We start from the raw sequence: 16,237 nt of genomic DNA, 5'->3' as shown, positions 1-16,237 counted from the left end.
TCGCTGAAGTGCAGTTTTTATGTGCTGCAGCAAACTAGTGACGATCAGTTTGGATAAGAGACATTGACAGTCGCTCCCTGATGCCACAAGCTGCAAACTCATGGCAGGAATTAGCCTAACTTTTAAATTGGGCGTCTGACTTGGGTCTGACTAGTAATTGTGCTCTACCATCTGCCAGATAGCGCGACCACGCTTCAGCAAGAATCCGTCCATTGAAAACAGAATCAGATGCGTCTTGATAAAAGAAACGCCACACAAAGTATAGAAAAATTCGTTTACTTTACAAGTCAGTACCTTCCCCTCTTGGTGTGGGACTCACTGTCGCCACTAGGGGGCGCCAAATCCGAGCAAACGCACAACACAAACACCAGTACAAAAATCCAACAAAGCAGAGAATATGTCAGAAAGGCAACCTGGACACTGAATCAAGAAGAAGAGCAAGAGAGCGACGAAGAGTTGGACATGACTGAAACACCAGGATATGTGACAGGGACATGGATGTTTGGTCAAATCCTCAGAGGTCAGAGGTGAAACGGACGAGCTACTGCATTGGTTCACGTGCATGCCCTCCACTCTGGTAAAGCACATCTGCTCACACATGACACTAGTTGCTTGCCAACACCATCGTTCACACACTGGTTTCACAATTTATGAAAGAGAACCTTCGGATGGAATCTTATATCTGCATGTCCACAACAGATGATTGTTGCTATCATATTTACAGGTTTTGGGCATGGAAATCAGCTGTGAGGGAAGAACTCAGCACTGGTCCAGTACGTTCCACGATACACTCACAACTCAGTGGTTGCACTCTTTCACTTTGGTGTGACGATGATACAAATGTCCTGACACAACATGCAAAGACTTTCCCAGGCACCGATTCCAATTTTGAAAGTATTTTGTTGTCATAAAAAAAAAAAAAGAATCTTATTTTGAGCAGCACACCAATGGTCTGATGGTCACTCGGACTGCCAATGTCATAGCTAAGCCACATGGGAAAACCCATAATATGGGACCTCTGTCACATGCTGCTCAGTCCACAGATTTATTTCAACAAATTTGACACCATCGTCACATTCCGGTGTGAGGGCAAATCAGCGTGGGAATTTCAAGGCGGTCGGTCACAGAATTGTGAGGTAGTGTGTTGGTGTCAGTGCTTTGCTGGTCGGCTGCATGTGCCTCACCTACACTACACGACTTTGAACAAGTGTGGATTGAAGCTGCCAGATGTGAAGGTGCAAAGGTTATTCAGAGGGAACATCTCTGAGGACGACACGTGGTGTTCAGGGATGGGCTTCACCATCACCTTGTGGAACTTTAATAACTAAAGGCAGCTCATGTAATGCTAACAATTGGACAGGCATTTGGATGCATTAACCCTCATTTAGAATAAGAGATGCTATCTTCTGGTGTCGAACGCCTATCCTTCAACTCAAACCCTGAGACGTTCAGTTACAGCATGATGTTGTGGATGACGATAAGAAACATGACAGGAAGGTTTCATGTGTCGAAGACTCCTGACACCATCTCTGTTACGCTGATGACACTTCCACTGAGGCTTCAGGAACTCCTACGTACAACCTGGTCAATGTAAAAACCCTGGAAGACTGCTTGCATTTCTCATATACAACCTGATACAGGTTTACAGACAACCCAAAAAAAAACAAGCGAATGCGATCTTACCAGTATTCTTTGCACTTAAGCGATTCTGAAACTCCTGATTAAAACATGTTTAGTCCTGACTCAAATCTCTTAAATGTGTGAGCAATAAAGCATGATTTGTTTTTTTTAAATCTCAGATAAATGAACTGGAGGAGGACCAAAACAGTATCCTGCTGCAGCACTGCAGGCTGCTATAATATACAGTTCATCCACCGGCAACTAAACTAGGCAGAAATGCGGATGCAGAGAGCCCTTCAATATGTTCTTGTCCACAAGGTCACTTTATTGAGTTTAAATTTAGCTTTCATGTTCACTTTAGCGGCAGCAGAGATCGGAATATTACTGTGTCGTGTCGGCAGACGTAACTCTGCAAAAGTCGTGTAGCGCAAGGTCAGCATAGGACTGTCAAATAACATTCATCATCATGTGACTTGGAGGGGAGGGGGTGATTTCATTTGTCAATCAAAGTGCTGTGTATGATTTTGTGTTTAAGAGAGTGTAAAGGGCTTCACTTCATCAGATCAGCGCACAGAATACAAAGTCCAATTACTCCTCAACTCTCATTAGCTGCCACCAACTGGCCCAGTCCCTGGCGCACACACATGGACTGGATGTCTTTCGTCTTGATGCAGAAATCGCAGGCCCAAACGGCGGCACTCTCGCGTGTCAGCAGCCCATACGCTGGCTCTGTCAGACCTGTGCATTCACGATGGAACCACCGCTGACACGATGCCTCGCACAGGATGGCGTCCTGGTCATCATGCACCTCTGCCATACAAAGGCCACATGGGAAGACCATACCAGGACCTCCGAGTTTCCCAGGACCAGAACCAGGTCCAGTTGACTGGGTTGAAGGGCCAGGGGGGAGTGGAGACTGAGTGTTCGGGGTCGATGTAGAGTTGGACGGGGGATTGGGATTGCTGCCAGGTGTGTTGCTGCCATTGTTGTTGGTCATGTTGTTGGGACCCGAGTTATTGTTGGACATAGGACCACCAGCACTGGGAGTGTTGTTTTGCTGATTATGTGAAGCTGACCCCGGGGCTGAGTTGGGTGGCGTGGTCTGTGGTGTCTGCTGATTGGAGTTATTGGAATTGGGGATGTTAGTGTTGTTGGGAGGCTGCAGTTGACCAGGTGGAGGGTGCTGGGGCTGGCCTGATCCATTCAGTGGACCAGTAGGAGAAGAGTTGGGGTTGGGTTGCTGGGGGGCTGAAGGAGGTTGACCTGGGGTGTTGTTGCCCGGCTGTTGGACATCAGGGTGACCAGGAAAACCTACAGGCTGTTGCTGGCCCGAGTTTGAAGGCGGCCCAGGAGGAGTGTTATTTGGTGGGGGACCATTTGGGTTCATGCCAAGCTGCTGCTGCTGAGGGCCAGGAGGTCCTCCTGCTCCTCCAAAGTTCTTTCCATCCTCACTACCAGGTCCAGGGGGAGAGGGGCCAGGATATGGTCCATCTTGTGAAGGTGGGAACTGTCCTTGAGGGGGCATACCAGGTAGTCCGCCAACCATGTTGCCTCCTGGCCCACCACCCATAGCGCCCATCATGTTCATTCCTGGTCCAGGGCCCATGCTTCCCATAGATGGTAAGGGTCCATGTGGTGGTCCCCGGGGACCTCCTCCACCAGGTAACGGGGGACTGTTAAAGGGATGGCCCTGTCCATGCTGCTGCTGGGGAGGCATCCCAAATCGGGGATGGGGTGGCCCTCCTCCCCCAGGACCTCCCATACCTCCTGGTGACAACATCGGGTTGAATCCAGACCCGGGGTGCATAGGGGGACTGAAATTGGGGGGTATGTTGAATTGAGATGGGCCACCCGGAGGGAACCCGCCACCAGCTCCACCACCTCCTCCTCCCCCACCGCCTCCACCACCACCGCCTCCACCAAAGCCAGGCATCCCCCCAAAACCTAGCTGGTGGTGGGGACCAGCGTTAGATGGGGGGCCGAATGGAGGCCTCCGTCCTGGCTGGCCACCTCCTGGTCCACCTGGCCCACCCATGAATCCCATTCCTCCTCCCATTCTCCCTGCACCTCCATAAGCCCCTCCTCCACCACCAGGACTTTGAAGAAAAGGAGAACCACCTGGTCCGCCAGCTCCACTTGGTCGAGATGGGGGTCCAAAGTCATCGTCAAAGGGGTTTGATGCCACCAAGTGGTCCACCATGGGAGTTGGGGGAGGGGCAAACTCTGTCAGGTGAGAGAACCCCGCCGCCTGAATTAAGGAAAACAAAGTCAAGAATTTAAATTATGTCACGACTCATCCTGGTATCCTGAGAATGGAGAGGCTGTTCACACAGAAATACCCTTGTTACATTTTACTAAAACAACCATCGGGTCAGCAGGACCTAATGAGGCACTTAATGCCTGTTTTTCCAGTGTTATATGTCACACTTAATGAATAATAGCTGAAACAAGCTGGTTTTGAACCACACGGGCGAGGGCTGCAAAAGATTACTTGAGCTGAGTAACTCAGTTTGATTAAAAATTCACTTAACATATCCTGACTGCCTGAGTGATTGTTCATTCGTCCCAAACTGCATATGGTTTCTAAGCTCTTTAATTTATTGTGATATGTTGAGTACAGAGCATGTTACGAACATAATTTCTCATAGGCTTAATAAAGTTTTTCTGATTCTGATTCAGATTTTTTAAAAGCTGGATGGTGATGCTGACCTGTTACTTTTTGAAAACAATGATGTCGTAGCCCCACCTTCTTTGTCTCTTCCCACAAAACATCACCACAATACAGCGGTTCTCAAGAGTAGCGCTTATTCGGCATCAACTGTTGCCCGATACTGTAACTGTAAATGTTGACACACAATTTCCAGCAACTCCAGCAACAAGATTTTTCTTTCAATTTTTGGAAAGATGACGTCTCAAGTGACAAAACCATAAAAGTATGACAATTCTATATAATAAATTGCAGTATATGACTGTTGCATTTGCCAAATATATTCCAATTAAACCATTCCTTTGTTAAACATGACCGATTCTTCTTGTTAGCTGGTTCCTGGCATTACTATACATAAGACATGGGACTACCTTCTCCCTGGGGGGAAAAATGTCATCATCTCCAAAAAATGGCAACAGAAGATATTATGGAAAATATTAACACATTGCCATGACTTTCCTTGCATGAGCTATGACAAATGTACAGACATTTCAGGCACACTCTCAATTGCAATCTCACTCTGTACAATTTAAATTCAACATCATGCTGGTTTGAGTCAGCTCAAATTAAAATCAAAATCTGAAAATAAATGTCCTACATTTTGTCCTACATTTACTACACATCTGGAGATTTTGTACGTGAACTTTCCTGTGGGTTCTGATATCAAATGTGTATTGGATGGCAGAGGAGTCACTAAAGAAGGTGAATGAAAAAGAAGTCCTGTTTTGATATTCGTATGCAGTGGAGCTTGGAATATACCAAAAACAAGAAAATTCACATTGTCCACAACACTGAACCAATGAACAATTGATCGTACACTGAATCATCACAGAGAACCACTGCACTGCAGTTTTAGCTAATCTGTGCTCCTCAAGAACGTCACCTGGGATGTAGACTTTCTTGCCTTCTTCTTCTCTGGGCTCTTCATCTGTAAGGCTGGGAAGGTAAAACAAGGGGAGGGGCAGAAAGTGGAAAGATAAGGATCATCTTGAATATTTTGTCACAGTAGTTCATATTTTCCTCAATAATCAAGAGAGAACGTCACATTTGGATCGGCCAATACCCCTTAGTGACAGAGTTGAGCAGCGTTAGACCTAGGGCCTGTGAGTCCATGTCCAACAGTTGGGATGGATTCAATGATGGGACATAGACGGGCATGAGGACAAGATGCTTGAACATCCAGGCGCTTTAATCAAAGCCATGAAGCCTTGAATCGGATAAGACCATAAGGCAGACCACATGACCCAGACGAAAAAGGAGAGGCCGCAAACAGGCAGAAGAGGTCAATGAGGAAGACAGAAAAAAGACGAGGACATGAGAAACAAAGTTGAAGGTACATCAACAGCAAGATAGACATGAAGCCTGTCCACAGATCCAGTCTGCGAGGAAACAGCCACCACCGGAGACAGTCGTGAAGTTCACATGTGGGGGAGGCGGGTAGGGGTTGCTAACAGCACCAGGGCAGCCCATTGCAGCGCAGTTAATGGATGATTCCGATCTGATCGGGAGATGGGTGAAATTAATTCCTACCTTTGTTTCGCTTTCCTTGTCCCGCCTGTAGTCTCCCCGATTCGGCAGCCATTAGCTAATACGACTGTCGGTGAAGTGGCATATCACCGTTTATATGCAAGAAAAAAAGTTAAAAATCACGACGTCTGGAAGGCTACGACCAGGCCTCCGTGTCATGTCAAAATGCTAAATTTGGTGTCATCGTGGATCGAGAGCCGATCGGTAGCTCGGGAGCCTAATTTTCACCGGCCCAGGTTTCAAACTCCCCGTTCCAGATGCAAACAGCCGCGGTGTCTGTCACGCCGGGATTTGGTCACCAAATAAAACGTAAAAAATAAAAAAAAGGAATATCCAACAATCACGCTTCAATTCCCACAGATGTGCAAATCAAGCGGCCATCTATCAGACTTGGTGGCAGCTCGAAACAGCCCCTTTCTGTCTCAGTGATCACTTACAGATGTGCTTCGTTAGCTTAGCAATCGTCCAGCAGGCTAGCCACGTTACCTTCAGCGGCAATTGTTTCACCAAGCAGCTTCAGCAATTCAGAAACAGTGGGCTATTTCAAATGTTGCGATAGTACAGTTGCTCTGACGTACCGCAACATTTACAAACCGCATTGGTATTGTAGTACGTTCACTCTGCTAATGTTAGCATTCTAGCTAGCCATTTTGCAGACTGTCTAGGAAGCAAACTGTACCCTTTCTCCGATGCTTTGCCTTGCAGTCCTTTTAAATCTGGTGTGTCATTGCCAACAAACCGGTCCGTGCACGGTGTATGCTGGATGGTCCACAATTCAACTATTATTCATTCAAAAACGCAAATATAGCCATAATTCCATCATGGCCTTCAGCGCAGCCGGACAAAGAGGGACAGGCAGAAGTATCGCGCACTGCGGGAGATTACATTCTGCAAGAAAACGGGGGTGATTGCATTTATCTCGAGACAAAACAAGCTATAAATAATTTGTGAAAATGCACGTTAATGTAATTTATGACGCCAATCACATATAAATATGTTTCCGAGCATAACGATATCCTCATAACTGAAGTTGTAAGTTAAAGTCGCAATGTTTCCAGCTAGTTGGCCCCCGTTTCTGCGATACTAATGGTGCAGCCTCGAGCGGACCACTTTCCATCGACGCTGCGCTTACCGAAATAAACATTTTATTAAGCCATTGAGCAAAACTGAAAACATCTACCAGCTAATATAAAATATTAGGTGGCTATATGTGTCCAAAATTTCTATCTTCATTTGTTCCAACATTTATCCAAGACTTTTGTATTCATGAAAATGATAGTTTGCTGACGAAACATGAATTATTTCTAGTTTTAAAAGATATTAGTCAATTTAGTAACTCTGCTCAAGAAACATGCATAAAAAATAAAAAGGCACAATTCCTGCCTTTTTACCGGCAGCTACTGACCTGATAATAATAATAATAATAGGGGTTAAATCCTGTATTGTATCATCTACAAATAATAATAATAATAATAATAATAATAATAATAGGGGTTAAATCCTGTATTGTATCATCTACAAATAATAATAATAATAATAATAATAATAATTCAGTCAGACACCTTATTTTAAGCCCTTAAGGCACTGCAAAGTGCAAAATCATTTTTTAACCCTATGATTTATTACAATTTTATAAAAATCCGTAGTCAATACATTACACATAAACTGAATGAAGATTTAAATGTCAACAATTGGTGTGGGTGTGGATGAGTTCAGGAAGCAAAACATGTGTAACTCTGAACGGAGGTGTGGAGAGCCGACAGCGGTTCAGCAGCGGAAGTCTTTTGTTAGTGGCTGTTAAAGGTGCATCTGTGGAGCTGTGGATGGCGCTCACTTCTCCCCTTCCCCTTCGCTATGGCTAAGTGGTTCAAGGAGTTCCCCATCACTTTGAAAAACGGCTCTGACAGAAGTCGATCTGCCCCTGACTCGGGGTTCCAGTCCAAAACATCTGGATTAAAATCCGCTCACCGCAAGGACGGGTCCGCGGACAGCACCGCTGGTGCCGGTGTGGGCTCTCTGTTGAAGAACCGCAAGAACTCGGCATCGGAACCTACCAGGAACGGCAGCACACCAAGAGATGGCAGAGTTTGGGACAATCTTTTTGCACGCAAAAATTCCAGAGCGGATCCGGTTTTCGAGGATCAGCACCCACGAGCCAAGAGCTCCGGCTCTGCTTACATCAACCGGCTGATTCGGATGGACAAACAGGACAGAAGTCCAAATTTCAACGGCGACACCGGTCCGCATTCTGATGTAGAAAAAAACGTCCAGATAAAAACAGAAAAGGTGAGACCTACATTTTCGATACATTTTTTATTCTTATGTTTTTCATTTACACAGAGCAATGTTGCTCTTCAAAATGTATTTCACAATTATAGCACATTTCTGTTGATGTTTCAGTTTTATTTTATAGAACATATTGTTGTCTAACGACAACAAACAAGTCGTTCAACAAACCTTTGTTAGTCTAGTCAGCCCAAGTTCACAATGACTCATTACTGTTTCACACCATTCAATATTTATCTTGTTGACTGTAAGCAACAGAATTTGGCTAATGGTGCTCTCCACACGTTTCAAACTCGAGGTCCGAGATCCGAGTATGGGCCACCAAGGCAATTTATGTGGCCTGCTTGCTTTACCACAAATGTATGACGACATCATGGCCCTCCTAAGTAACGGTCCTGAAGTTGTGAGGGTTGTTTTGTAGCAGCCAGAGATTAGAATGGCCAACATGTCATTCAAAGAGCAATTGGAGAGGAGTTTGATGAACAGCTACATCCTGCAGGCATATCTGGAATGAAAGTCATTCAGACTCAGGCTTTTTTTTTCTATTTGCTTCATCTGAAAACATGAACAGTATCTGCAATGACGTTTAGTCACATTTCAAGCAGCAAAAAAGCCTGACTCCTCCTCTCAAGGCACTTCTCACCAGCCTGCACATATGTGCTGGCGAGAGAGATTTTTAGATATTTTTAGACTTTAGATGTTCATGGAAATGAGAACTTTACCCCAAAAATATTTATGAAATGGTGAGACAACTAATGGTGAGACAATTAATTTGGAAACATTTATGAAATTGTATTCAAAATACGTATTTCGGTTGTGCTGCATTTGGAAACATAATGAAATAATACACAAACCAATCAATTATCTTCTTGCGTTGGCTTCAAAATACAAAATATATAGCTGGTAGGTGATGAGGTTGGCGATGAAGCTTCATGGAGCCTAATTTTCAGAAGCCGTTAGATGGCACCGTCTGCTCTATAATAATCTGAGGCTGGAAAACCGGCACCTCGGATATGCGTCATGACGCTTCATGAGACGTCTCGTGGTCGCATTGAAACGTTGATCCAGCGGGAATCTGACTTTAAGACAACTGTGAGCTGTCTGGAATCTCTATTTGAGTTATATATAAATATAAATCTCAGTGATGAAGTGGGCCCTGCTGCGACGTTGAACCACACATGCGGTCTGCTGACAAAACACTAGATGTCGTGGTTTTCCTCACTGCAACACTGGAGTTCATTTTTGGAACCTCAACTGAAATGTGGCACATAAAATGTTGACTTTAGACCTATGATGAGATCGTCGTCATCAAATCTCTCTACATGCAGTCTTGTTGACGGTGAAGCAACAAGCACACTGAAATCTGATAGTCTTTGTCTCCGCTGGCCCATTGTCCTCGCTCATCTCTGCCTCGGTCGTCTTCACACCCACATTTCCCCCATGAATACAAACCTGTGGCCAGTTATCAGGCTTTTATTTGCCTGGATCCTCTTCACACCTCCCTCACAGCGACTGTCATAGAACTTCACACTCAGGTGAGAACCCACCAACCTAACTTTGAAATGAGGGAGAGCATGAAAAGATGTGCGACTAAAGTCCTGAATTACAATAAAATTGGCTGTTTGTATTGAAGTGAATAGATCACAGACCTACACCTGCAGTGAAGTATGTTCTTTTTGTCTCCACGACCACAGGCTCATAAAATAACCAAGATAGGTAGGCCCGTAAATGCTCCTGATACTGGACCTGAGTAAGCACTGACTGCAACAATGTATTTAATTCAAATGCATCTATGCAGTTTTCATTCAAAATTTTCCAGGTTCCGTAAAACTGTATGACTAAATGATCCAAAAAGCATTTTGTCACATTCCAAAAATATATATTTTTCATTGAATGTTTAAAAGTAATCAGTCAATATTCTGATCATCCAAAGACAGCACTTCTTTCCTCCTCCCCAGTCCACCTTCCATGTTTACATTTCATCACAGATTTATTTTGGTTAAATGTGGCATGATACTTCTCAAAGTTTTCGGCTGCTACGTTTACATTTTAATTTACTATTAGCCTCAAAATGAATCCTAATGTAAATATAAGTTAAATCAGAGGAAATAAGATCAGCACCAGAAGAGGCCCCAGTTTTGCTGTTCCACCATGTGTATTTAGATCTGCATGGCTTAGTATCTGCGACAAGCTCACGCAACTGGCAGGCTCAACCGCCCACCTTGTTATCAACTCTCCACATAACATCCATCCACTGTCAGAGTTCTCCCGGCCTTGCAATCCATTACAGATATCAGGTCCCTGGATGCCTCTGTGAGTTATGCCGTGCAACATGGTTATGTCACTGGCCACGCCCGGCTCCCCCAGAATAGCACTACACTTGGTGAGGCCTGGAGAAAAGGGACCTGATACTACACCACCCAAGATGAACCCACCCCAGCCACTTGTTGGAAACACGGCATTCGTTTCTGACTGACCCAGTGTTGAACACTTGGATGGGCTGAACTACTTCAATGTCAACTCACAGACTATTGATGGGAGATTGTGCATATCGGGTCTGTTGAGACTTCATCCGTGTCTTGACACGTTTTTAGTTATCCCACTGAGATTTATTTTGTGTTTGTCAGTTTGCTCATGTATACTGATAAAAGAATTAAATGAATGCATTCCTATTTGTGTTAAATATTGCACCCATAATGCACATGGTCAATGGGTTTCATCATTTTTTCTAAATGATTTATTCTGTGTGATGTCACGGCTTAAAGGTCTGCACCTCTGCCTGGACGTCAAAGTGTTGAACAGGACGTTACTTAACATTAAATATGAATAAATGAAGGGAACAGAAAGGCACTTTTCCACCTCCGCTCAGCCATTAAAATGACCTGAGTCCTTATAGCTTCCCTTAAATGGAGAAGGTCCTACTCTTCATCACTCGAACTCCTGAGACGACTTCCTTCAGACTCCTCTGACCATGTTTGTGCAGGACTCTTCACCCCTGTAGATGATGTGATTGGAGTCTGCCCTCACTATGTTGCAGATTTTCCTGTCATCAGTGGACATACACAAAAACTACTACTTAACATTGTATTTGATGGTTGACAGCAGGTGCTTCATCTGATGATGAGTCAAACAGACCCTCCATTTATATTGAAATCTTTTTCCAGAAATGAAACACATTTTGTGTCTTAAGAGTTCATTCATATGATGACACTTCATGTTTGCAGCTCAGTAGCTTGTACTCTCATTAAAATAGTTGAAGATGGTGAAGAAAAAAATAAAGCTTCACCAGTTATCAGTGCAAATAATATGCTGCAGTGGAACATGTATTGGTCTACATTGAAGTTATGTCACTATTTAGAGATTAAAATGGGATTGTTGACTCGAGGTGACGAAGAACTACTTGGAGAGTCGACAGGAGGAGACGCTGAGGATGGTCCTGAGTCATGTTGAGCAACATTCCTCTGCGCATGAGTTGGGAGGTTCATCAGAGGAATGGACCTAACTTAGCTTAACTCATTACACAGAGGATGTTCATACTCCAGTGCAGCACACGCTCCTCACTTATATACTCTGATCCAGGTGACCATTCTGGAAGACTACGCTGACCCATTTGATGCAAAGAGGACCAGAGAGCGGAGGGAGGCGACGAGAGCAGGAGAGAATGATGGATACATGGAGCCCTATGACGCCCAGCAGATGATCACAGGTGAGCTGACACTATGCCCTCTGCACCAGGTCCCAGCTCAACCTCCTGGGGTTGTTGCAGCATCGCTGCTGAATGAGACAATGAGTGTAGTTTCCTGTTCATGCTTCCCATTTCCTCCTTTTCCTGGTTCTGTTATCCAAAAGGAATCTAGCCGTCAGTCGGCGCTGCAGTGTTTTCACACGACCCCGTGAAGCTTCCAGGAAAACAGCTTTCCATCCCTCATGCATCCTGACGGTGCTTCTCACTATTGTTCCATCCTGATTAATGCTTTCAACAGTGGGCTCCCTCTTTCATGTGGGGACTTAGTCATGTGATGGTCAGTGCGATGGTCATAAGAGTGTCAAAGTGACCACTGTAGATACTATTATAGGGAGCTGAGCCTAAAGATGTAGCTCTTTTGTTGACCTATTTTCATACCATCTGCCATGACCAAGAGATTTCTCTGCACGGAGTCTGGACTCTCAGGGGCATCTAGACGCTCAGTAAACCCGGAGAGACTCAGAGTAGAACAGTTCTTCCCAGAGAAGCAAGCTGGGGTGACTCAAGCATCTTCTCAGGATATCTCTTTGGGTGCCTCCCTGGTGAAGTTCTCTGGTCATGTCCAACAGGGAAGAGGCCCCATGGCAGAAACAGGATGCATCATGTCCCTCAGTTGAACTGGGAATGTCTCTGTATACAGTAGAGCTGAAGATGGTTTCTGGGGAGAGGAAAGTCTGGGCCTCTCTGCGCCTACCATGCTGCTGCTGACTTAGAGGAAATTGACCCGTTACTGACTTTTTAACCAATGACTAATTTTGTTTCCTCAGAGATCCGACGCAGAGGGTCCAAAGATCTGCTGAAAGTGGTGATGGAAGGGGATGAGGTTTCTGTGGAGGGAGATCCAACTGCACCCACAAAGCTGCATGAAATCCCACATGAGGGGAGTAGAGACCGAAGTCTGGAGGTGGACCGTCGACCTACTGTAGAATGCAAGAAGGAGCAGATCATCAAAACGCTGTCAGGTGATTTCATCTTCATTTAGGGATACTGTTCTTCCTACAGACAGGTGCCTGGTTAAGCTACTGAGGGGCTGGTCTCATGTTTACTGATAGACATGTCGACCTCTTGGTTCAAATGAGTGATTTCATCTAGTAACTTTGGTAGTTGTGCTGAGGATGTGCAGATATAAAGACTGCAAACAAATGAAGAAACTCCACTAGGGATTCTTTTCTTGTTTTATAGAGGTTTCTTGTATTCATATATAGTAACTACAAAATGTTCAAAAAGAAGACATTCAATGTTCTGCAAACCAAATTGCATAATTAATAACCATTAATTGTAAAACATAAAAATGATAACACCATTCATTTTAAATAAATTAAAAATTTAAATACTTAGAAAGAAGAAAGTTTGCCAAGGCTGACATTAGAGCACATTCAGTCTGATGGTGAATCTTTCGACGAATCTACTTAGCTTGAAACGGAGAACTAAGTCCAAGATCTTCTATCTATATATATCTATATATCTATATATCTATATATATATATATATATATATATATATATATATATATATATATATATATATATATATATATATATATATATATATATATATATATATATACGGGAGTTCTAACTGTTTTTAACCTATTACCAAATGAACTCACTATATTTATTACAACGTATATATTACCAGCGCTATTTATACATAAATAAATCTCTTTATAGCCTACTAATCTATGAGAATACTATAAAGTCAATAGATGGTCGTCAATAATATTTGCTTTACATTTGAATCTGGAAACAAACAACTGGGTGAGTCATAAAAGGTGATGAACTAATTTAGGTAAATCCTGTCAAGTCTTTCGTTGGCGAGGCTGATGCTACTGCAAGCAACCAGCAGAGGGCGTCGCTTGATCTCCCATTGACTTGACCCCGTTATGAGCGACTTGGGTTGGTTGTGGCACTGATCTGACACACACTGAAATTTAAACTCGAAGACTCAAAGCTGCACGGAATGATGCAACCGTTCACCTCGTGTTTCCTGTTAAAGCCACTAAAAATGTGGAAATCCCATCCTGAGATCGCGATGAAGAGAAATAATGACACACATACATAGACAATACTGAGCCATAGATGAACCTGCATATTTTTTCGGGGAGGAAATGTGAGCTGAGACATATAAAATCAGAACGGTCCAGCCCACTCATCTGCTGGTCCACATGAATCCTGTGAAGGGGTGACGGTGTCTGACTCACATGTGGTGGTACTCGCCCCACAGTCCCTCTGGACAGCCCTGAACGCACGGTCAAAGATGAGCGCCCCCATCATAGCCTCACTAGACCTCCACATCTGCACATGCGGCATAAGAGCTGGACCCAGAAGATCCTCAAACCCTCCACCAGTGATCCACGGATGGACGCAGAGGCCTGCTGTGTGGACCCCACCTTGCCCCTGGAGAGACAGAGGTGCGTCATGACTTAAATATTGAGTTACTCTAGCACTGGTCTTCAGATGACAGATGTGCCCTCTCCACCCCTAGCTGGTACCATGGCTGCGTCACACGTCAGGAGGCAGAGTTCCAGCTGCAGTCCTGTCGAGAGGCCAGCTTCCTGGTCAGGAACAGCGAGTCAGACAGCAGCAAGTACTCCATTGCGCTCAAGTGAGTGTCACCTGACTGTTTACCTGTAGTTGTTTACACAATCTAACACAAGTGTTTTGGGTGTTTTCCTTTGAGAAGCAACGCAAACCCCAAACCACCATTCGTGAAGTCCCATTTGCACCTAACTGTTTTTGTAGAAAGAGTTGAAAGGAGAAGTCTGCAGTCATTGGCTCTCTTGTCTACTGCAGGACGAGCCAGGGCTGCGTCCACATCATTGTTGCTCAGACCAGAGAGAACACCTTCACCCTGGACCAGAGCAGCTGTGTGTTTCCCAGCATCCCCGAGGTCGTGCACCACTACTGCTCTGAGCAGCTGCCTTTCAACGGCGCTGAACACATGACCCTGCTGCACCCGGTCTCCCGCGTCTGATCTGCTCTCAATCTCATGATTATTCATGTATTTCTCAGGAAAACACAGACTTCTCCTTCACCAAATAAAGAAGAGATAAAGTTATGTTTCATCGGTGCTGGCTCGCAGAACGGCCTGGAAACCTGAATGGCTTTGCTGTATGAACATGAGCACTCATTTCTGAACTCAATGACCACAACAGGTACCTTTAGGGCTGGAGACATGGTCCCAGAAGTGACCACCTATCCCACAACTTAAGATCTATCACCCAGGTCATTTTTATTGTCAGTTCCCACAAGAAGATTAGAAGACTTGATTTGTTTGGTTTTAGGAGATGACACTACCTCGACAGTTTGTTGCCTATCGTAGCCCGAACCATGGTTGCTAAGTCAGTCGGGCTCTGTGCTTTTGTCGACATCTGTCATTGTTTTGATACAAAGAAAACACAATCTGGAATATTTAATTGTATTCAGAAACTTGCAAGTCTCTCCCCAAAACCTGCCGAAGGAAGCATGTTGATGATGATGACAGCTCCATGACGGTGACGGCGTTGAACCATCGCTCCAACACACTGATTCTGGACCTCTGCAGTTAAACTAGTTAAACAGTCAGCATGTTCGCTGTCTACAGAGTTCAATATAACAACGACTTCTTGCTACCAGTCAACTTCGATTGCTCTTCCTCTACGGTCGTGGGGACCAGACGGACTAAAGAGCTCAGAGCGCCACCCCTTGTCACGGAGGTGAACTACTCATAGCTCGATCGTTCCTGCACTGCATGTACAGAGAACATGACGCAATCAAACCCGGGCCCATTTATCAAGCTATTGCCTGAGTGCTCTGCATGGAGCCACGTCACTTAAATGAGAGAGAAGTGTTGGCAGACATTTGCATGCTGATGCGCTGCACTGACGATGGAAGGCTCATTGATGCCACTCATCATATGGAGGCAGAAGGAAGTGAAAAACATGTCCATGTGCATTGAATGATGAACCGTTTTGATAAAGCCTCACATAATGTTCCCATCGACATTGACCACCTACTGCACTTGTACAGTGTACAGGCAAACAGTTGTCTATATTTACAGATAATTATTAAGTAAAAAGACTTTACTGGTGATGAAAACCGTCTCTTCTCTGCTGGTACAGTGCTCAGAGTCTTCTCAAACAAGGACATGCATTGATTCACCACGGTTTACAGTTCAAGAAATATGAGACCAAGAGCCTGTAATTCCTTGTTTAACGGACAAGGTTTGAACAAAGATTGTCCTTCATGATGGTGCTAGACCTTAAACTCACACCCTCCAGGGTGTTCTACTGTGACAACTCAGATCTGCTGTGATGATCTGTGGAATTACGTGTGAAATATTGTGTCCTGGAAATACTGAAGGAATAAAGATTG

The 16,237-nt window shown here is 44.5% G+C and overlaps 2 protein-coding genes across 3 annotated transcripts; one reads left to right on the top strand and one right to left on the bottom strand.

Annotated features, from left to right (window-relative positions):
• Positions 1 to 260: 260 nt before the first annotated feature.
• pygo2 (pygopus homolog 2 (Drosophila)) lies at positions 261 to 6,715 on the bottom strand. Of its 2 annotated transcripts, XM_053863981.1 has the most exons (4): positions 6,534 to 6,715; positions 5,858 to 5,921; positions 5,211 to 5,263; positions 261 to 3,868 (listed from the first exon to the last, which is right to left on the bottom strand). In XM_053863981.1, the coding sequence occupies exons 2-4, from the start codon at positions 5,907 to 5,909 to the stop codon at positions 2,216 to 2,218; spliced, it is 1,758 nt and encodes a 585-aa protein (XP_053719956.1). In that variant the 5' UTR covers positions 5,910 to 5,921; positions 6,534 to 6,715; the 3' UTR covers positions 261 to 2,215. The 2 variants fall into 2 exon arrangements, with proteins under 2 accessions (XP_053719956.1, XP_053719957.1); XM_053863982.1 differs by lacking the exon at positions 5,858 to 5,921.
• Positions 6,716 to 7,708: 993 nt separating this feature from the next.
• On the top strand, positions 7,709 to 14,858 carry LOC128757218 (SH2 domain-containing adapter protein E-like). The gene is made up of 6 exons (XM_053862325.1): positions 7,709 to 8,140; positions 11,720 to 11,846; positions 12,653 to 12,847; positions 14,109 to 14,295; positions 14,370 to 14,489; positions 14,678 to 14,858. The coding sequence occupies exons 1-6, from the start codon at positions 7,709 to 7,711 to the stop codon at positions 14,856 to 14,858; spliced, it is 1,242 nt and encodes a 413-aa protein (XP_053718300.1).
• The last annotated feature ends 1,379 nt before the right edge of the window (positions 14,859 to 16,237 follow it).

This window comes from Synchiropus splendidus, chromosome 4, assembly GCF_027744825.2.
Source record: "Synchiropus splendidus isolate RoL2022-P1 chromosome 4, RoL_Sspl_1.0, whole genome shotgun sequence".
Lineage (NCBI taxonomy): Eukaryota > Metazoa > Chordata > Actinopteri > Syngnathiformes > Callionymidae > Synchiropus > Synchiropus splendidus.
The sequence above is the reverse complement of the archived record's forward strand: the minus strand, read 5'-3'. Positions and strand labels throughout refer to the sequence as shown.

What these genes read in the sequence shown, in the direction of transcription:
- pygo2 (XM_053863981.1), bottom strand. Translation starts at nt 5,909, where the DNA reads ATGGCTGCCGAATCGGGGAGACTACAGGCGGGACAAGGAAAGCGAAAC. An exon ending in ACAAGGAAAGCGAAACAAAG is followed by an intron (nt 5,264 to 5,857) that starts GTAGGAATTAAT and finishes TTACCTTCCCAG; the next exon opens with CCTTACAGATGAAGAGCCCA. An exon ending in CAAGAAAGTCTACATCCCAG is followed by an intron (nt 3,869 to 5,210) that starts GTGACGTTCTTG and finishes TCCTTAATTCAG; the next exon opens with GCGGCGGGGTTCTCTCACCT.
- LOC128757218 (XM_053862325.1), top strand. Translation starts at nt 7,709, where the DNA reads ATGGCTAAGTGGTTCAAGGAGTTCCCCATCACTTTGAAAAACGGCTCT. An exon ending in GATCATCAAAACGCTGTCAG is followed by an intron (nt 12,848 to 14,108) that starts GTGATTTCATCT and finishes CTCGCCCCACAG; the next exon opens with TCCCTCTGGACAGCCCTGAA. An exon ending in AAGTACTCCATTGCGCTCAA is followed by an intron (nt 14,490 to 14,677) that starts GTGAGTGTCACC and finishes TGTCTACTGCAG; the next exon opens with GACGAGCCAGGGCTGCGTCC.